This window comes from Cheilinus undulatus, linkage group 3, assembly GCF_018320785.1.
Source record: "Cheilinus undulatus linkage group 3, ASM1832078v1, whole genome shotgun sequence".
Lineage (NCBI taxonomy): Eukaryota > Metazoa > Chordata > Actinopteri > Labriformes > Labridae > Cheilinus > Cheilinus undulatus.
Genome location: NC_054867.1, coordinates 6,454,999 through 6,477,750, shown reverse-complemented (window position 1 = coordinate 6,477,750; position 22,752 = coordinate 6,454,999). Strand labels below are relative to the sequence as shown.

At 40.1% G+C, this 22,752-nt stretch overlaps 1 protein-coding gene across 3 annotated transcripts in view; it reads right to left on the bottom strand.

Moving 5' to 3' along the window:
* Nucleotides 1–22,752, bottom strand: part of epha8 (eph receptor A8) — a 228,663-nt gene that overhangs the window by 152,862 nt on the left and 53,049 nt on the right. For all 3 annotated transcript variants that reach the window (XM_041782786.1, XM_041782784.1, XM_041782785.1), the window contains exon 2: nucleotides 6,369–6,433. In XM_041782786.1, the coding sequence (XP_041638720.1) occupies nucleotides 6,369–6,433 (65 nt within the window). The remainder of the gene's footprint in view (nucleotides 1–6,368; nucleotides 6,434–22,752) is intronic.

Sequence of the window (22,752 nt, the reverse complement as noted above, 5' to 3'; positions counted from 1 at the left end):
AAGATAAAAACTTGTCTAAAAAGAATTTAAAAAAACTCCAGCTTTATTGATATACCCTTGAGTTCACAGCAATAAATCTTCATTCAGGAAATAAGTAAAAACTGAGTGATCTGTTTTTGAAAAAGGGGCTTTCACTTTCCGTTGTTTCCTTTTAAACGACCAACAAAAATACACAAAATGCTACTTTAATTTGATATAACAGAGGATAAAATTATGGAAGATGTTAGGGGAAAAGTGGCAGACTGATAGAAATTCAAAGTTGAACCTAAAATGCTATAATGGCAGTTATGGTACTGGAACAGCGTTTTATATATACTGTATATATATTTGTTTTCTGTAGCAGAAGTTGTTATTTATGACAGAAAGCAATGAAAGAAAGACTTAATAAAACTGCTTCAGTCCTCTTTCCTTGTTAAAAGCTTCCAGACCTAAAATCCCACAGCTGTCTTTGGTAACTCTTCTGGGTTTTTTCTGCTGTTTGTTGATTGGGTACCAGTAAAGATCAACTCCCATGAATGCGCTCATGAGTCTGATGAACTTTTAAAACTGCTGATGGAGGAAATGAATGACAGGATTGCAGGCACAAACATCATCATCATCGCCCCCCTCCCAGAGACAAGAAGTTGTTCTTTACCTTTGCATTCGTCTGAAAGCATCTGCCCTCTAAAAACAGCACTCACTGAAAACTGTCTGATGAGAACAAAACAACAGCTTGTTTCACCTTCCTTCATTTCTTTCTTTTCAGCAGCAGATGCACAGATTGTATAACCTTCAACAGCTCCAGCTCTAAATCTACTCCGTCACTAAGCTAAGAATGAAAAAGTGGCTCTCATCAAGTTAGGATTGAAAATGTCTGGCATATTGAATCAATTAGATGAAACAGTACAGGCTGAGTTTATGTAATCTAGATGTTATAACACTGCTGTCAAAATGAAGGAGATTCAGTCTTCATGCTGATTTCACTCAGAAGGAGTCAGAACACTCAAACCTCTAATCCAATTCTTCCAGCTCTTTCTCAGGACTTGAAAGACAATCCATCTGTTCCTCCTGGCCGGTGTTCAATCACAGCGCCTTCTGTTGTGTGGGCCGGAGGTGAGTTAAATGTTTCTACTGCATCTCTGACAGCAAGGGGACTCTGGGACATGGTGGCATCTTGCTGCTATAAAGATCACGGCTGGAGTCCTAATTCATCACCCCAGGCATCATCAGGTGGCATTACAATATGCAAATGTAGCGACGCTGTGGCCTCACTGTCACCTTTTTCTCTCTCTTTCATCTCACTCTCTCTTCCTCCACCCTCTGCTACTCCATCTTCCCTTGGGGGAAACTCACCAGGGGGTCTGGTGTGATTTGCACCTTTCTCCCAGTGTAAGGAGGGGACTGAATGTGGCGTCTAAGCAGAGCTAGAATCAGCGTCATTTTCAGGACTCCGTGTCTTCTGGGGCTGAGGGGAGCATGTGTTTTTGCAGAGTCACAGCATATAACTTTTTCATAATCTCTCTTCTTTTGTGTGCATCCAGTGACTTTTTATATCTATTTACTACAGGATTATTAAAACATTGCATGTCTGTCTAAATTAAGGTTTAGGTTGTAATGTTACGTTTACATGGGACAACAACAATGTTTGCACCGGGTCAAAGAAATTGACAGATTCATATCACTCACATGAAATCAGATAGATGCACTTGTGTTCCCGTCTTATTTGCTGCAACAATGATTTGCTCTTTGTGATGTTCAAATGGGTAATATGACCTCAAATTTTTCTCACCGCATTATTTTTGCTCTTTGCTGTAGCAGCTAGGGATGCACGATATCATCAGCTGATAATAAAATTTATGCCAATCTGTATGGCTGATAATGTGACGTCATAATTAAGCGCACGCGATGATGCCGGAAGTGCACCAACAACAAACTCAACATGTCAGCTGTTTGGGAGAAGTTTGAGGTGTGGGAACAAGACAGCAAAGTAGCTGTTTGCATCACTTGTAAAGTACATGTGATGCGTGGAGGAGCCCGGCAACACTATCCTGACACGTCAGATGGATGTGTTTCACACATCCATCTGGAAAACCTTCAATACTAAGCGTTTGGGAAAGGGCAGAGGTTTGACAAAAAACTCGGAGCATGATTGGATGAATGCTCTGTCTGTCACATCTTTAACAAAACACGTGATGTAGCGGTGACCGAAGTGCGCGTGCACAGCTACCGAGAAATAGCGCAAACCATGGCACTGTAGTCATGGCAGTACACGACTTTTGTCATTTTTTAAATGAAAACAACTCACTGCTGTTTTTTGTTATTCTTTTAACGAAGAAATGCCATCAAGTTCTGATGAAACTGGCGCTTTAGCAGCATCCACGCTTATATCTTCCGCCATAATTGCACCGGCCTCTTGTTGCTGCTTGTTGCTGCCCCTTGTCGCTGATTGGTCCTGTCACTTTCTAACCTGGCCCAAAGCTGGCCGAATCAGACGGGAGCTTTGCAAGATAGATTTGCCAGTGAGAAACAAGGAAGCGGGCATATCCATCTGTTTTGCACGGTTATGGCAACCTTTAACACCACCAGTCTAATTTTACATCTAAAAACTATCACCCTGATGTTTACAAGGACTTTCTTAAGATAAAGAATGACAAAAACTTTGTGCCAGGGAAAACTCGTCTGCAGCCTTTACTTAAGTCATTCGACAAAGCTAAAAAATACAGCAGCAACCATCCAAAGGTAAGGAGCTGAACAGGAAAATCATTGAATTTATAGCTCTTGATAATCAGCCTTTCAGTGTGGTAGAATATAGGGGCTTCTGCGGGCTAATGATGCATTTGAAGCCCTGCTACAGTAACCTAGGTGGCGCTTATAGCCTTACATGAACTGCAAAACGTTTCCAGTCACATGGAGAAGCCCTCGTTTAAAGCTAAACATATTAGCTTCACCACGGATATATTGACATCAAGTGTCTGTCCTGTTAGCATGTTGAGCCTCACTGCCTCAGTGGATGGATGAGGATTTCACTCTTAAAAAGCCTGTCCTACACTCACAGGAGTGCTCACTCAGCAGTCCCAGTTGCAGCCAAGGTTATAACAGTTTTGGATTTTTCATTAGTTTCTATTTTTATTTCATTTACTCTCTGTGTTCGATTTCAGTTTAGTTTTAATTAGTTTTGACAGCTGATTTATTAGTTTAGTTTAGTTTTTATTTTGCAAAATGCTTCGTTTTAGTTTAGTTTTTTATTAGTGTTAGTGTTAGTTTTCATTTTTTACGGATAGATGGCTGAGTGAGTGTCATACATTCTTAAGAACATATTAAAACAGGTGACTGTCTTCACTTATCATTTTATTCACTTAATGTTTGAATACAACTTCAGACATAAAACTACCACTATGTGAAGTCTTAACCAATCAGATCTGGCAATTTTACACTCCCCAGACTTGGGTGTTGGTGCCAGTCAGTATGGTTGTCCCAAAGACTAAAACTAAGGATCTTTTGTCTCCATTTCTATTTTATTTTAGTTAGTTTTGTAAGCGCACAATGCAGTTTTAGTTAGTTTTAATTTTTTTGGTAAAGCTTTTATTTTTATTTAGTTTCAGTTAACTAAAATGATTTTTGAATTTTAGTTGAAGTTATTTAGTTAGTTTTAGTTAACTATAACAACCTTGGTTGATTACATGTTTCAGATATGGAAATGGAAAAAAGGATGTGCGTGTCATGCTAGGTGACAGTGCGCAAAAAATGGCAAAAGCAATGATGGACTTCGCTGTGCCAAGTCGCCCGTGCATGGTGCACGAAGGTGCTCTGTGTCCATCATTGGAGATGTGGGCATCACTGTGTTGTTACAGAGCTGTTTACAGTGAAATGCCCATTAAACTTGGGTGCTTAGTTAGCCTGTGCTGTTTAAAGCAGAATCAGGAGAACTACTTCAGTTCAAGTTTTATTGCTTTTGTTCATCTTGACTCTCAAAAGTTTAAAATCATATTTAAGCTCTGAACTATAGCTAGATTTTTTGCATTTGAGAATCTGTCTTTTTGTTGTTGTTGTTGTTGTTGTTGTTATTTAAAGCACTTTGTCAGAAGTATCTCAAGGAGCCATCCTGCAAACTGGCTGAGTTATTTTGCTGCTGTTTATTTCCCTCAAAGATGCAGATTACTTTGGCTGTACTGTCAAAAATACATGTAGCATGTAATGCACATGTAACCCGAAGACATTACTGCAAGTTTTTCATTGGTGTATGTTTGTATTCAAATAAAACAATACATCCTTCATTTCTGATAAAAATCAAATGTTTTGTCTGTTTCTAAAAAAAAAATAGATGACCAATATTAAAAAAAAAAAAGAAATTGTAGTACAGGATGGACTTGGTGTTTTTACAGTGGGAAAAATGTAATTAAAAATCGGTATCAGCCAAAATGAGTTTTAAAATATCGGCATATCGGATATCGGCAAAAATCCAATATCATGCATCCCTAAAAGCAGCATGACAAAATTAGAGATCATATATTTAACTGCATGCTCAGGTGCTATGGCCCTCCTCTTCCCCCTAAAACAAGGCTCTCTTAGAGATTCTTTAAATATCCAAGTGCTTTCAGATCCTAGTACTCTGCAGCCTGTCCCTTAATCTGCAGTCCTGGAACCCCTTAGTAATCATCATCTGATTGATGCTGTATGCCCTGGGAATGAGGGGGAATAGCTCAATACTGTCCCATGGTAGTCTTACACACACCTTTCATGCAGGATTTCCTTTTCCATGTGGCATTTATTTCTGCACTGTATAAACATTAACTAAGCACTGTTGCCTTACAAAAAGAAGGTTCCCGGTTTGCTTCCTGGTCATGGCCTTTCTGTGTGAAGTTTGCATGTTCTCCCTGTGTATTCGTGGGTTCTCTCCAGTTACTCTGCCTTCCTCCCACCACCAAAGACCACATGGTGGTGGGAGGTAGATTAACTGGAACTCTAAATTGGCCATAGGTGTGAGTGTGAGCGTGCCTGGTTGTCTATCTATATATGTCTGCTACTGTCTGGCGACCAGTCCAGGGTGTACCCCATCTCTCTTGCCCAATGACAGCTGGGATAGGCTCCAGTTCCCTGTGACCCCCGACGGGATAAGCAGTATAGTAAATGGATGGATGGATGTTTCTTTGGCATCAAACTGACTCCCAGCAGACAGTGTTTTTTAATCCAGCTCAAAGATCTGAGCTTTTGAGAAAACATCAGGGGCTTATGCCCTGTAAGCCACCCCCTGGCTCCGCCTTTGCACCAAAGCCTGTTGATACATGATTGGTTAATGCTGCTTGGGCTACAACTTTACTAGAAATGGATGAATCGGGCCTCCTGTGTACAGATTCAAAATTTTTATGTAGAATTTATCTATAAATGTCACTGAATCTGAATGGCTGAAGGTTTCATTTCAAGCCTAAATAATTCCTCAACTAACTTAAAGACTCTGTAAAGTGAAAATAAATCTGTATTTAGGTGTGTTGTATGGCAGGTCACTGTGTTATGAATCCTTAAAATCAACTTTCTGTCAAATAAAACATCTCCAAGTTAACAGAATTAAGCTTCAAAATCATGAAAAATGACAGTAGGCAGTAAAAAAAGCTTATGACATCATGAACCCACATATTGGCCCCACCCACATTAAACCAAGCCAGGAAAGAGGTGAAAAACTTTCTAACAGTGTAAATCTAGAATTCACTGTAATGCAGAATTTTTTAGTATGAACATAGATTTTTCTTTTCTGTTTGTTATTTTATATGTCCAGCATCCTGTTCCCATGCACATACTGAGTGATATTGTGTCATATTATGACACAATTACTTATGTTGCTGCTAAAATCTAGCAGATTCAGCCTATCTCCAGACATGGGCACATTTGGCCTAACCTGCACACCACAGGTGTGGTAGCAGCATACAGCCACTACTGTGTAAGGCTGACAGTTAAACAAGAAGTTCACACCATGAATCCTTTCCTAAAGAGGCAAACAGATGATCTGAACAGGAGATCATCCAGCCCTGATCATTTTCTTTCAACTAAAGCACCACTAGAGGTTAGGTTGAGTCTGGAACCAGATTACTTATTTTCTATTAGATGCTGCAGATTCAGATCATATATTTGTGAGCTTGATTTCACATATAGACTAAAATCTTATTCTGTAAAGCCAAAATTCCAAGTGGATCCAATGGAAGAAGCTAAAATTCCAGCAAAAGTATCCCATCATCATTTCTCTCACATAAGATCCAAAAAGGAATATCTTCTCCACAGGTGTGCAGGGATAGACAACAATAAAGACTTCCCAGAATTCTGTATAACTGATTCCAGACTTGATATCTGTGCTGTGATATTTTGCTGCGATGTTTCTTCCACAGGTTTGTTGTTCTTACCCCATGCGATGGATACGTTAGCCAGCCCCAGTCTCCTGTGTACGTTGTTGTGTCCAGGAGGTTCACTGAGAGGAGAGAGAAAACAGAACAGAGCAGATCAGCGATGAACTTGATTTTTGGTCTCTTTCCTCCCCCATTCTGTCCTCTATCACCATCATCAGAGTGCACTGTTACCCGACAGAGTCACACACACGTACACACACGAACCTCTCAGACAGGTGTGACTGATGAGGCAGGACCGTTGTCACGGTAACTCTGAGCCAGGTGTCAGAGTGTGCGATGTCACCTTGACCTAGCTCACCTGCTTGGACCTCAGTTGTCCAGGTTTAGAACAGATCAGGCACAAATCATTTACGGTTGAATGGAATGTCCTAAACAGTGCAGAATTTCATTTAAAAAAGTCAATAAATGTTGATTTTAATGTCAAGATCAGCTGCGGATCAGACGAGAGCCCAGACTACAGCAGCAGTAAGTAGTGTGTCAGTGTACACATTTTATTAGATTTGTAGCAGGGTACAGGGAGGATGGGTGCTGAGGGACCTGCAGCACCCCCATATATAAGGCAACATTAAAATATCAGTTTTTAACCCATTCAGCTCAATGTTTACCCTGTGTAATGATATTCAGATGTAGTACAATAATGCAGGATCATTTTCCAGCCCATTTACTTTAATACTCTGTAATATTTTACATCAGATTGGAGTTTTTCACTTTCACATGCATTGATGTGTTTCTGAGGTTTTCAGAAAAATCAAAGATATCAAAAATATCTATCAGGCAAAGCAGAACAACTGGTAGATTTTGGAGTTTCCCTCTATTTGTCTTGAATAAACGTTAGAACAAATTCCTACACTGCCGAGTCTCTGCACAGATTTGATTTAAGTGACACACTGCCCAGCTCTGCTGCTTAACTGTCCTCAGTTCTTGTTTGACAATAAATGAGGGGAAAAAAGCTGTTAACAAGTGGAGATGCCAGCGAGTCCACGCTGCAAGCAAATGATAACATGGAGGGACCACGATGTGAGAGAGGGAACGGGTCATTTTGCAAATAGATGGAGGAATGAGAGACACGAGCTTCATATGATCATCTGTTCAGATGTAAGTCAGTTCTCCTGAAGTGTTTGAAAAACGCTGCAGACTAGAGTCTCTGTAAACAGACTACAGCTCTCTAAAAAAGCTCCAGGGTCCATGGAGAAGCATAGATATCTGTGCATCAGCGCCCCACAACTGATGTATCATTTCAACTTTGGTGGCCAATTCCAATTTTTCTATTTTTCCTGGACTGACCAGCTAATACCAGTTAGACTGATATTAATTTACTTTCCTTAAATGAGGGGTTCTCAACCTTTGCAGCCTGCGACCCCCAAAATAAAGTTGCCAGAGATCAGGACCTCCACTGTACCTGAAGGTGGTTGAACACAGCCATGCACATTCAATAACAGTCATGTGCAGACAAGGCTGTACATAAGGGGGGACAAATGGGAGAGCTTTCTGGGGCCCAGCTGAACTGGGGGCCCATGGAGGTCAGCAAAATCATGGTCCTTTGTAAAGTTAAGCTGTGATATCCATATTTTAAATTTGACCTAAAAAATAAGACAATCTATGGAACCCCTTAAGGGACACTGGGGGAAAAATAAAAATGTTAATAGAATTTTTTTTTTTTTTTTGTTGGATATGTTGACATTGATGTTTTTTTTTTTCTTTTTTTGGAAAAAAGATTTGTAAGATCTCCCAAACTTAATTTGAAATGACGTAGTAGTAAATAAACAGTAACTACTTCAAACCAACCATAACAACGGAGGGCGAACATCCGTGGGGAAAATTCATTGAATTTTACTTCTAAATTGGCCTGAAATTAAAAAACATTAATTCCTTGCTTGGTCTCAGGCATGCTCTTTGTCTCAGAGAAAGGTGCACACCTGTACCGTGCAGCTGTCCGGAGGATTGCAACTGGTTGCTGATGAATTTGGCCAGGTACGCCAGATCCAAGAAAGTTTTACGGCGAAAGAGTCCCCTTTCACCCGGAATACCTTCAAATGCCTTCCTCTTGATATCCTCCATGATATTAATTTCTGTGTTCATGAAAACAGTGACCATTAATTTACTGTTAATTATAAAAACATTCAATGCTGCACCAGATTGCACAACCATGTCATCACAGCTGCAGCTAAATGTGCAAATTTTATGCAATCTGATTGAGTTTATTTGATTAGAGATTTTATTTCTCTGTTTATGGACACTAAAAGATGTACTTTGATTCAGATGTGCATGCTCATGCATATGTGCATACATTTATAATGCATACTTTTGATCTGAATAATACTGCTCTGACATGTACAGCATCGTTCCACTGGTCAAATCTACTGGAAATTTGTTGTAGAAGAAGAAATTCTTCTGCAGCCGTCACTCGGTGGCTTTGCTCCAACTCCTCCCTATGTGATATATTGGATTGATATACCCCCACGTGTCTTTATCTCATAATATCTGATCAACAATTCTGAGCTCTTTTAGAGTTTCAAGTAAAAAAGTTGACTCTCCGACTGATCAGTTAAGTTTTGTTTTGCTCCGCCATGTTTCTGTGCCATCAGTGGGACAGACGTGCAGTGAGACAAAAATAAGCCCAAACAGGAAGAGATGATCAGATTTCATGGATGCTGATCCAAATGAGAATCGGCAGAAACCTCCCCTCTCTATCAGAACGAAATTTCTTTCCGAATGAGCTGAATCGGAGGACTTTATTCTGAATGAAGTGTTTATATTAAGTATTTTTATTTAGATTTGGCATTTATTCTGATTACAAGTGGTCCATGTAAACACAGCCACTGTCACACATTTCCATGTGCTCTTTAAAATAATCTGTTTCATTTGAGCGTTTAAGACTTAAACACCCATTATCACAGGCTCTTTTATATCTGTATGAGAAACACTTCTTTACTAGTTCCAGCTGCATTCTCTCTGACTCCTAAAGAATTCACGATTTACACAATAAAAAAGCTGCAGTGACTTTATCTTAAACTTGAGCCGTTTTGTCTTTCCCTCTACTCTTCTATACAAACATACAAAATCCTATAATAAGCAAATATCTTTAATTGAAGTGTTTTAAAAACCCTGTAGATCACCTCACTTCTAGTGAAGCTGCCTGGAGAAAATATATGTCTTTTGGCACTTTTGATTTCTTTTCACAGTCTTTGTTTGCAACCTTTGCTGCATCTAAAAATCCACTTGATATTCTGTCTGAATGCACCTTTAGACCTGAGTGGCAGGACATTACAAGTAGGAAGGATGGACTGATGGGGGAAAAGTAGATGAAGAATTTAGTGAACCACTAATTCCACCCACTGGGGCTGTCCATATCGTGTGCTGTAGCAGGTGTGTGTGTGAGTGTGTGTGGATGTCTCTCCCCTTCAACACTTCCAGCTAATATAATCTCTGCCCCAGGGCTGCTTGTCAAGCAGCCAAGTGATGTTCCTCACATTAGAATGAGTTTAACAAAACACTTCACACTTCTTAGCTCTCCGTCTCTCATCCTTCATCTTTCTGTCTGACACTTGCTCTCCTCCCGTCTCTCCTGCATGTTAAAGCTACAATATGAAATGCTTTTGCCTTGAAGCAGACAGTGAAATGTGAAGCCGGGCCTCATCTGGACGAGTTATGTCTGCAGACTTCATGTTTATACTGATTTCAAATATACACCAAGAGATAAAATAAAACACTAAGAGACCATGCAAATGATGATTCAAGTACTGACATTAGTCAATATTTTTTATGTATCTATTCATTTATTTTACATTGAATCAAGCAGGAAAGCTCACTGAGAATAAGAACCTTTCACAAGGGTGTCCTAAAGTGATGTGTTATTTATGAATGAGTCCAAGGGCCACAGCATTCATCAGTGACAGGATCCAGATCCAGGTTGTTGTCTAACACAGTGGTTCTCAACATTGGGGTCCCGACCCCCTTGGGGGTCGCGAGACACTGGGAGAGGGTCCCCAGATTCCCTAAAAAAAAAAACAGGAATGTTTTTTTTAAATGACACCGTTGCCACTTTACACCAATTTTAACCTATCCATCATCCATTTCCCCACCAATTTTAACAATTTTTGCCATTTAACACCTGTTTTTGTCAGTTTTAAACTCTCTCCACCACTTTTTTCTGCCTGTTTTCGCCACTTCTGAACCAATTCTTGTTACTTAAGCCTAATGTTGCCTCTGTTGACCCATTGTCGCCAGTATTAACCCCTTTTTACACCCATTTTTTCTCTATTTTACCCACATTTCACTCTCTGATATGCACATTTTTGCTAGTTTAACCGATTTCTGCCAATATCTGCATATTTTCTCTTTCTCAGTTAAAACTTTTTTTGCCAGCTAGTATCAAGTTTTCATCTCATTTCACCAAATTTTCACACATTTTGCCAATTAAAGCCATGTCAGCAATTTTTAAAACTCCTTTTAACCACTATTTATGACCATTTTTTCCACTTTAACCCATTTTTGCCATTGATTTTTTTTTTTGCCAGTTGTATGTAATTGTTGCCACTTCTAACGCATTTCTGCAATTTTTAAAATCCATTACACCATCACCACTTTTTCTACCTTTTTAGCCATTATTAACCCATTTTAGCAATGTTTAACCAATGTTTAACCCACCACAAAGAGTGGTTATTTTATCAGGTTAGATATAAAATATGGTTTTCACAACTTAATTTTATAATGGACCATGGTTTTGCTGACCTCCATGGGCCCCCCAGCTCAGCTGGGCCCCAGAAAGCTCTCCCATTTATCCCCCCTTATGGACAGCCTTGTCTGCACATGACTATTATTGAATGTGCATGGCTGTGTTCAACCACCTTCAGGTACAGTGGGGGTCCCCGGTCTCTGACATCTTCATTTTGGGGGTCACAGGCCGAAAAGGTTGAGAACCCCTGGTCTAACAGAGCAGGGATGATCTTTTCTTCACATAGCTCTTCCACTTGCATTATAGACTTGGCCTTAATGGTGTTACAATGTTCTAACACATCTATTCTCTATACTGCTTATCCCATTGGGGGTCGTGGGGGGGCTGGAGCTTATCACAGCTGTCATTGGGCAAGAGGCAGGGTACACCCTGGACTGGCCGCCAGTCAATCACAGGGCTGACATATAGAGACAGACAACCAGGCACACTCACATTCACACCTACGGTCAATTTAGAGTGATCAATTAATCTAATGAGCATGTTTTTTGGTGGTGGGAGGAAGTCGGAGTACCTGGAGAGAACCCACACATGCACTGGGAGAACATGCAAACTCTGCACATAAAGGCGCTGACCGGGAAGCAAACCAGGGACCTTCTTGCTGTGAGGCAACAGCGTTAACCCCTGCACCGCTGTGCAGCCCACAAGAGATTTTCATGAATTCAAAGAGTGAAACATGACTGGAGTAAAATACCAGTTTTAAAGCCAGTCACATGTTAAAGCTAAATTCAGCTGATCTAGTGAAGCCAAAATAAATGATGACAAATGAAGAGCCTTTAGGGGATACAGCCTGATCAGAATAAACATGCTCCATGCAAACACATCAGTTAGAAGATTCTTGTCTGATACGGCTCATTTAAAATGAAATTTCATCTGAAGAGTGGTTTGTGCTGGTTTTTTCTGATTAGTGTCCAAATGCACACTTGGTCCAAATGTGTCTTCCTGATCTTTCTGTTCTCACTGAACTTGTGTGCCTCCCTCTCTCATCTGAGAATGTCTGAAGGTCCTGCAGACTCCACTACCTGCCAGTTTGTCGATGGCAGGACAAGTCTGATTTTTCAGTTTACTTAGGGAGAACAGCTGAAAGAGTTCACTTGCAGTACATGATGTAGGATCAGCAAGAAAAAAAAAATACAGATGTCCAAAGTCACAGACAGGAGAGAGGATGAGACTAGTGAGAGGGTAAGTGGAGGAGACTTGCTGTGACAGCGGTGTTTCTTTGCAGCAGAGGCAGAGTTGGTGACTAGCCTAGTGATGAGCACAAGAACTGAACTGTAGTTTAAATACAGCAGGGAATCAGCTCTGATTAAACTGGATGTCACTCCAGAGAAATTTATTTAAGGCAAAAAAAAACTGAAATATCACATTGTCATCAGTATACAGACCATTGCAACAACACTGGAGATTTAGCCCAGGTGCTCTCCATTTCTCTTGATCATTGCTGAGAAGTTTCTATGCCTTGATTGGACTGCACCTGAAGTAAATTAAATTGACATGATTTAGAAAGGCATGCACCTCTCAATAAAAGGCCTCACAGCTGACAATGCATATCAGAGCAAAAAAAAAAAAAAAAAAAAAGCCATGACGTCAGAAGAACTACCTGCAGAGTTCAGAGTTTGTTGCAGATCTTGGGAGGCTACAAAAAATCAGCTGCACTGAAGGTTCCCAAGAACGCAGTTAATTCTCAAATGGAAGAATTCTGGCACAGCCAGGACTCTTCCACAAGCTGGTCACTTGGCAAAACTGAGCAATCAGGGCCTTTGTAGGAGAGGAGACCAACACCCTGATGGTCACTCTGACTGAGCTCCTGAAAACTCTCTGCAGAGCAAAACACATGAAATCCTGCTTGATGTTTGCAAAAGAGGCACCTGAAGGACTCTCAGAAACCAAGACTGAACTGTTTGGCCTGAATTCTAAATGTTATGTCTGGAGGAAAGCAGGCACAGCTTATCAGCCACTCAATACCATCTCAACAGTTGGTGGCAGCATCATGCTGTGGGGGTGTTTTTTAGCAGTAGAGACTGTTGAGGGAAAGCTGAATGGAGTATAGAACAGAGATATCCTCAATAGAAACCTGTTTGGCAGCGCACAGGACTGGGTTGAAGGTTCACCTTCCAACATGACAATGACCCTGCACTCTTAGAAATAAGGGTTCCAAAAGGGTTCTTCTTGAAGGGCAGAAGTTCTACCCAGAACCATTTGCTTCTGAAAAACCTTTTTTTGAAAAAAGGGTTCATCAACGGTTCTTTGTAAGACTAAGGGTTCCTGCAAGAACCGTTTCAATACAGAGACCCCTTTTTGGAAGGAGTTCTTCGAGGGCTGTTGAAAACATGGGTATTAGAAGATTCTCACCCTCAAATATTCATTTTTGCATTGTACTTAAAAAAGCTTTTTAAGTAAAGAACAATTGCACTTCAGTTCAAATAACTAAAATTCCTTTGTGCAGAGTACTTAGGTAAGGAAGTTATTTGTACTCAAGGTTTAGTACAGACTACACTGTAAACCTAGATTTTGTTTCTACTTCAACTTTTTAGCAATCATTACTTATTCTTTTATGTTTTGTCAAAAAACTTTGATATTACTAAACCAAATTAGTTGTTTGTACTATTCAGCTGAAAGATGCAATGCAATGATCATATTAAGCTGAGATAACTTAGTATGTTTAGTTCTTTAAGGGGAGGGGCTATTTCAAAATTTTCAAAAAACCATGGGTGAGACTGTCAGTGCATCTGTTAGCATCGGCAGGCAATACTTCTATCATGGGTTAAGTTAAATAACTTTTGAACCATAAATCGTTGCCTCTTACTTGTTTTTCCTCCTGAAGCTAGCCAATGCGCGTTCCCATTAATGCTACTGATGCATTTGAATCCTCTGCAGCTGCATTTTCAGCAAGCCTGGAGCTTGTGTGACTTTTGGGGGCTTTAGTTATTAGATCCACACCAGTAAACGTGACATTGAACATCTTCTCTAGGCATTTAAGTGAATTACGATCATTTATTACCGCTAGCTCAAATGCTAACTGCCATATTTCGACCTCTTTGTGAGGGTCTATCAGCCAGTTGCAGGCTGTTCTGTGGTCATGTCATGCTGCCCGAATAGAGCCGATATAGAGAGATAGAGAGGGCCTGTGATGCAGTATGTGCAGTATGTATTATTGTCATTTTAATATTTTGGAGTAAATCTCAATAATCAGCAGAAAAACAGCTTAAGGGTTACAGAGATAGTGCACATTATGATTCTTATGTTGAGTCAAACATAGGTCTAAAATAATTTGCTACTCTGCACAGTTAGTTCAGAAAGTTCACACTGGTATCGGATCAGTACTCGGTATCGGCTGATACTGAACACCTTAGTATGGGAATCGTACTGGGAGGGAAAAAATGGTATCGGAACATCCCTAATTGAAACCGACCCCTCTCACCCAGGACAACGCTCTCTTCTCTGGTAGGAGGATGAGTTCCATCAGGATCAGAACCACCCACCATATGAACAGTTTCTTCCTCCTTGCTGTCAGTCTAATGCGTTCTCCAACGTTCTCCACGTTGGGGCAGGAACCCCATTGGGGGTCGTGAGACACTGAGAAAGGGGTCTCCAGATCCTTAAAAAACTAAGAACATTTTTGGGTAACACTGCTGCCACTTTACACCAAATTGCCTAAATTTAACCCATTTTTGTCACTTTTTCCCACCAATTTTGCCAATTTTAACAAATTTTTGCAACTTAAAACCCATTTTTGTGTCTATTTTAAACACATTCTTACACATTATTGCCCCTATTTACTACTTTTATCACTTTTTAAGCGACATTTCACTATTTCATATGCCAATTTTTGCCAGTTTCTTTCTATTTCTAATTTTTGCCAGTTTACAGCAATTTTCATCCCAGTTCACCAAATTTCCATCTATTTTTGTCACTTTAATGCCATTTCAGCCACTTTTAATCCCCTTTTACCACTTAATATGTCCATTATTGCCACTTTAACCCATTTTTGCCATTTTCTGGTTAATTTTGGCCACTTTAATGTAATTTTCAGCATTACATTTACATTTTTTAGAGGGCTACTTACTACACAAATACATTAAAATTTGTTTCTTTGATAAGAGTGGTTATTATTCAGATTGAATATAAAATACCACAGTTTAACACTACAAAGGACCATAAGTTTGGTGACCTCCATAGGCCCCCAGTTCAGCTGTGCCCCAGAAAGCTCTCCCATTTTCGCCCCTAATGGGCGGCCTTGTCTGCACATGACTGCTCTTGAATGTGCATGGCTGTGTTCAGCCACCTTCAGGTACAGTGGGGGTCACCCGTCTCTGGCACCTTCATTTTGGAAGTTGCGGGCTGATGTTTAAATTTCTTTTTGCCACTAAATTGTTATTTCTCCATAATAATCTGTTTAAGTTTAACCCCTTAGTGTTTGATCTCACTTTTTAGTAGTCTCTTAATAGTTTTATCCTTCCTCTATTTTATTTGTTTTGCTTCAAACACCAAGTCACATTCCCTGTATGTGAAAATGTACTTGGCAATAAAACCTGATCCAGATTCTGATTTTCACAGCACAGGAGGGAGGATATTAGAAATTGATCATTCAATAATCTGAAGTCAATAGAAACAACACATCTAAGCCAAGTCTCCTGAATATATGCACTCATATATGCTCTCTTCTCTTTGGTCATCATCAAATCCTGAGAAATAAATGTCCTATCAGCTGTCCAAGTTTCCTGGTTGCTGACTTTATTAGTGTTAATAAATAAAATACAAGTCCATACTTGTATGTACTGAAGTTTGTAGACTTTGTAGACTTTAAGCTCAGCTTTTTCCATCTTCATCCTTAAATAGATATACATAATTAGCTAGAATAATTGAAGCCCCTCTGTGGGCTGACGAGGCTTTAACACAAATGATGTAGAAAAAGTGTGGATCCGTTTATTGAAATATACCGGCCAGTCTGGCTCTGTGGTGCCTCTGAAAAGCAGACATCAGCCATTTCTGAAAATAATGAATCTCAATAGGAGGCGCTCCCATCATTGGAGGATGTGTTTTTTTTTTAACTCCCTTTTAGACTTTATTGTTGTACTTGGCAATATCAGTTTATATCATCCTGTGGGTGAATAAGTGCAAATACACAGGCAGATTGTTTGAGTTTGTACGATAGCAGCGGTGATAGAGCACTAGCTGTCTGCTCTAGCTCCTCTTCATGATTAAGGTTTATAGGCCGATGTATTTTTCCCCAGAAATATTGCCAAGCAGAGCCACATGATCTTGGTAATTCTCTGTAGAAAGACTGCTGCTTCCCACACAAACACACACACACACTCACATGTTGCAATTAGCCGGTGTGTCACTCCTCCTAATTTGAGCACTGGGCCACTGTGAAGGCCAGTGGGTCAGAACACATAGACAGATGGCACTGCCACCATCCTCTCATCCCTCCATCTACCTCCCCCATCCAGCAGCCTTCTCTCTGCCACTCTCTCCCTCAGGGTGCCGGCATCCCGCCGTCTCGTATTGATGATGCGATGGCCTCTTGCACTCTAGCCAAGGTCGCAAATGGATGCCGCCAATTACATTCCTCTGAGTGCTCTTCATTGGGCCACCAAAGTGACATAATGAAAGCGCCGTACTGGGTGCGAGCAGATTTAATAATTCTTCAACATACCAGGGGGATTTTGCTCTGCTATACTGTTATTATTAAAGGACTAAAAAAGGACAAATATCCCCTCCCTGAATCTGAAAACACGTGAAGGCTGTGTGTTATTGCCAGAGAGGAGTGTGTGAAGATTCATAAGGTGTTCCCAGTGGTATTAATTTAATTTCCACTCAAATGAGAAATCCCTCTGTCTTTGAAGGTGGTGGGAGTCATTTATCTCATTTGCTCTAGCTGTCTAAATTATGACTTGTATACAAGCCATAGGGTTTAGTAGAATATCTGCTGCCTTGCTTAAAAGCGACAGGCACTGTTTGAACTAAACATAGGCAGTGATTAGCCATTTATTTTCTATAAGTTCTTCTACTCATCCCTTATCAAACTATGCATGTTGTGCTGGGTAGCACATCAAAATTTAAGTTTATAAAAAAGTTTTTAATTGATCTATATGGGTATTCATTCAAAATTTATTTTCCAGTATTGCTGCTAGTTTTTGGAGTATTTTAGAAAAGAAATTCATCTGAATAGAAGAGGATTTATTAGATACATTCAGGAAAGAATGAACATGTGCACATGTATCACAAATGTTCAAGGACAATTCTTTTGAAAGTCGAGGACCTGTGAAAGAAAACACGTGAAGCATGAGAGGATTGTCCAAAAATCAATGTCTGATGATTTCTGAGGAGGCCGTTTTTTTCAGGAGGCTGCCTTGAACATTGTCCCAGCTCATCAATGTGAGGACTCTTTCATTTTATCTTTCCCCATGGTTGTCAGCTTCAACTGTGCATCTCTGGCACTCCTGTATAGACAAACTAGCCAATCACTGAGCCTGTGGCAGAAGTGGAGAAATATGCAATCAAAAAATCAAACCAGTAGCAATTCTGCCCACTTGGTGCTCACATCTTGTAAAAAATATGTTGACCAATCAACATTTGCAGTCGCAGCCCCCCACCCTGTCCTGAGCCAATGACAGCCCAGTCTGCTGACACAAACTTAGTCTGGATGAAATGTGAGGATATGCTAGCACAGCAGCACAAAATAAATAAATAAATAAATAATCATTTAATTTGTCTATATCTCAATGGAGAATAACCTTAAAAAAACTCAGCCTATATGCAGGGGGAAAACTAATTTCATTCACTCAAGTTATTGTTATTGAGTAGTTTTTCGGCACTTGTACTTTTTTAGTTCATCAGTACTTTTACCTCCACTTAAGTTTTAACCAGAGTAACTGTACTTCTACTTGAGTACAATATTCTTATACTTTGCCCACCTCTGATGACTGCACAGTAGCAAATAGCGAGAGAATGATTCCACGTCACATCCCTGAACAGCTGTTGTACACACCAAAAACATCAAATGTGAGACAGATTTGCACCATGGGTTAAGTTATCCACTGAGTCAGACTAAATGGCTGTGACTCAGGGTATTTTTTAAGAACGTATAGTGTGCATCCTTCTTCAGTATGCTGCTATGAGGTTGACTGCTTAGTTATTTCCAGAGGAGAACCACAAATTTTCATGAGTTACTGCAGCTTTGTCACACTGAAAAATATTGAACGCAGATTAACTCCAGTGAGCTGTGACTTTATCTGAACAAGCTGGAGATCTACTCTCTCTCGATTCTCTCGTCCATTAGAAAAAAATAAAATTTTACTCCTCAGTATCTACTAAAGTCAATTTTATATTTAGATTACAGTCCAGTTCTTTGACTTTTACTTCAGTAATCTTTAACCAGAGTGACTGTACTTTTACTTGAGTGTAAGAACCGTGTGCTTTTCACCCTCTGTATACATGAAACTCAGACATCATGAGAAATCATTGGTACTAAAACATCCCAAGCCACATGGCATCATAGGAACCCGAATACCAGTCCATCTCAGGAACCCAACTAAAACTTCAGACCAAAGGTGACCAAAGGTTCAAAAAGTAATGAAAAGATTACATTTTAAAAACAATTAGGAAGGTAAGTAATACAAGCATTAAAGGGATAAAAGCAAAAACCAATAAGATCAACCAAATTAAAACAATGATAAGAATAACATATGCACAAAAAAGAATAAAATATATTAAAACATGCTAATAAATGAAGGATTAATTAAAAAAAGAAGAAGAAGGAATAAGAAGAAAACATCACATAAAAGCAAGTTTGTAAAATGATTGTTAAAGGGATACTTCAACATTTTGGCAAATTCGCCCATTGCCATAATTCCTATGGTCTTAGTAATAGATTTGTTTCCTTTAGTTGTCGTAGCAAGCTGTTTCTAGATCTGGGGGGACCGATATACCAGCTGCACAGCTAACACAATGTAAGTGGAAATCCTACTGGCTAAACAACAGCTTTACAGAGATGAGCCCATCTTTTTATTCACAGATGACTTTCTACAAACACTCAGAAGAAGTCAGCAGCATCACCGCATCAAAAATGATCCTGGCTTCAACTCACAGCCAAGTCCAGTAGCAGGTCTTCTGCTTGCTAGCTGCACTTTTACTGCACCTCATTATAAAACAGCTTTAGTAGCAAGATCATCCCCATGTCTGGGGAGGGCAGTTTAACATATCTCAAACTGAATAAAAAAATATATATATTTCAGCCAATAATCTCACTTTGTAGCATTTATTAAGGCAACATCACATGGCTCCGACTTAATCACTCGTAACAGACTTTAATGTACAGAATAAAGTGATAAGAAAACAGCTGAAACTTCCAGTTGGAGCCCACAGGTGGATGCTGGGGTGGAGGTGGGTGGAAACGTGAGCACAATGCTGATCCAGGGCAGAGCAGAGGAAGAGACTGGGAATCTGGCAGCTAAAATAGACCACTGATTTAGGAGGATGTGAGTGATGTGATTTGATGTGTGTCAGGTGTGAATGACTGCGCTCAAGATTATTGACAGATTTGCAACAATTCTTCTTTGTTCTGCAGAGAAAACTTGAATGTCACTGTTTTAATTGATGACTTACAATTGTTTTCTACAACATCATGTGTATTGTTTGAGTCTGAGTGTATTGTTCAATGAAACGGTTTGCTACCATTTTCTTGGTCAGGTCTTCCGTGAAAAAGAGATTGTTGAGCTCAATGACATTAACCTCGTTAAATAAACATTATATAAATAATTAGATAAACAACCTTGAAAGACTAGCTAGCTCAGAAAATCAAAATGGATGCTGTGTGAGAGTCTGTATGCTTTACTGTAAACTTCTCAAAGGTAGCATTCATTTCACCTGTATTTATGTTTGTGCATGTGCTGTTTGTACGGTTAACCTGACACGCCAGATGGATGTGTAAATGTTTCATAGACGGCGTTTGGGAAAGGGCAGGGATTTGAAAAAAACTTGAAGTGTGATTGGATGGGCATTCTGTCTGTCACATCTTAATGGGCCAATCAGAGCAACAAAACACGTGACATAGCCACAACCGAGGCACGCTACCGAGGAATAACGTAACCCAGGGCGACTGTAGACATATCAGTACACAACTTTTGCCATCTTTGAAAAGAAAACAACTCACTGCTGTTCTTTGTTCTTCTTTTAGCGAAGAAATGTTGTCAAGTTCTGATAAACTGGCGCTTTAGCAGCATCCACACAAAGCTCTTCCGCCATAATAGCACCGGCCTCTTGTTGCTGCTTGCTTATGTCACGACTCCGCCATGCCTGCAAGTACTGCCCCTCATTGCTGATTGGTCCTGTCACTTTCTATCTGGGCCCAAACTGTTCAGACTGGAGCTTTGCAAGATGGATTCGCCAGTGACAAACACGAAAACGGGTGAATCCATCTGCTTTGCAAGGTTAGTGTACGGTTGCTTAGCAGAGAAATTTGCTTCAAAAATGTTCATGCTTCAGGAATAAATTCTTGTGTGTAGACTCCTGCATGTGTTCAAGATCCTACCAGCTGTTTGGATTATAAGTTACTGTGCATACGTGATATTTTTGTATGTATTATCAGTGTGTGGATAAAGGCCTACATGTTGACTGCAAACTAGTAGAATTGACAACTTAAGCACACTTGCAAAGCAAAAGCCAGCTTTCTTCTACTTTTGGCATGCTGTCTATGATTTGCTGTTCTTGTTCAAAGACCAGGCTGATGTTTTAATTTATAAGGCCCTGGTTATCCAAAATGAGCGGGAAAACTAAAAATACATTCAAAACAAAAGCTCATGTCCCAGGAGGTTAAACAGAACAGAGGAGCAGAGTTTGTCCAACAGGTGAACCCTCCATTCCAGAAATTCAGACATTAGGTGTGCTCAGTGCAAGCTTTAATATGACAGATAAACACTGGCTACAGATATCTTTAATGTATGATGTTTGCTAACAGGCCGATGTTGGCTAATATGTTAAACAATTGCATAAAAATGTTCCAGTGTTGAAATCCTTGTTGGAAACAGCTGATTAAAGGCTGTTAAATAACAAAACAAGCTTACATGGAGTTTCATCATGATATGTTTACTGTCAGATCGGCAAACAACCCCTGGGAGGAGGTCAAAGTCATCACGATTTGTTCACGGGTAAATTCAAGAGAAGGAAATGAGCATTTGGAAAAAAAACTTCAAAATATGAAACTTTTGTGCTCTGATTTTTTTCCCTGGTTATACAAAATAATTGTGCTGCTTGGTGTGACTGAGATGATGTGAAACCTATTGTCCTTTATTTTTGGACAGTTTGCTCTGCTTAACTCATATTTTTGACCGTTAGCTGTTTAATATAGTTCTGTTAATTGCATTAATCATTCACATACATCTGTTACTAATGAATCATCCTGTTGTGTAATTAAATTTTCTGAAGTGTGTTTTGTTGCTCCTTGGAGAGTTTTTGCATTGCTGTGTTGCACAAAGTAAAATCATGTTATGACTGAATGAGGAGGATTGTTGCAGTCCCTTTATTGCTTTGTTGTGATTTTACTGACCGACCTTCATAAAACCTTGAACAGAAGTAGTCTGAAGGTCATCGAGTACTGCAGCTGAAACCAAATCAAAATTCTGCAGCACTGAGAAGGGTTAAAGCTTTTGTTTGGGAGTGGAGGCGGCTGCGGTGACCAAGTGCCTCTCCTGGAGGACTCCTGGCTTGAAATTGAGTTTGTTCCTGTTCCACAGCTTCCTGTTCATAACAGAAACACAAACCACCAATTCTAGCCTGCCACACTTCCCCACCACACCGCCACCTCTACCCGTTTCTCTCTCGCTGCACTCCTTCACATCTTGGAGAGCAGTGCCAAATGAAAAAGCTGTCTGTCGACTTGAGAGCTTGTTTTAGCTCGCTCAGAGACTCGCCACATATTTCCCAGGGCGGTGGTCAACTTTCCTCCTCCATTACTTCCTCCCTCCTAGCCCTGCGACTCAATCTGGCCAGTAGGTTAGCAGGTGTGTACATGCCTGCAGGCTAGTATTCATGTCCCAGACATGGATCAAATCAGCCGACCCATCTATGCGGTGACACACAAACATCATCTATATGTGCCTATCAGCGGCTGGTGCGGGCTGGAGGAGGGGGTGTGTGTCTCTAAAGTCAACATGGAAGAATTATGGGCTGTCTAGGAGGAAGTGGAGTTTGCCTGCAGCACTTGCAGCGTCGCCAAACAACAACAATGTTGCCTTTAATAAGAATGCGTGCACATGCACATATAGAAGGGGAGACTATAGGAAAAAATGACAGAAGCTCAAAACCTCATTTCCACCCTAAAAGACACAGCCATACATTTCAAAGGCAAAGTGCAGCTATTATTCTACACCAAGTGTCTAAATACACACAAACACACACACACATATATAGATCACATACAGCTGTAAACACGACAACATGTGAAGGCAATCAAAAATGTGCACTGTTCCATTGTTTCGGAAAAGATAGCCTAAACATGCGTTCACAGCATCAAACTCATGCACAAATGCACACCACATACAGTACTCTTACACGCACAAAACACACATGCAGGCCCGTTGATGGTACAGCTCTCAGGCCAGACAGCGACTCTGACAGCTGTGTAATTATCTCATCAACACCTCCCTT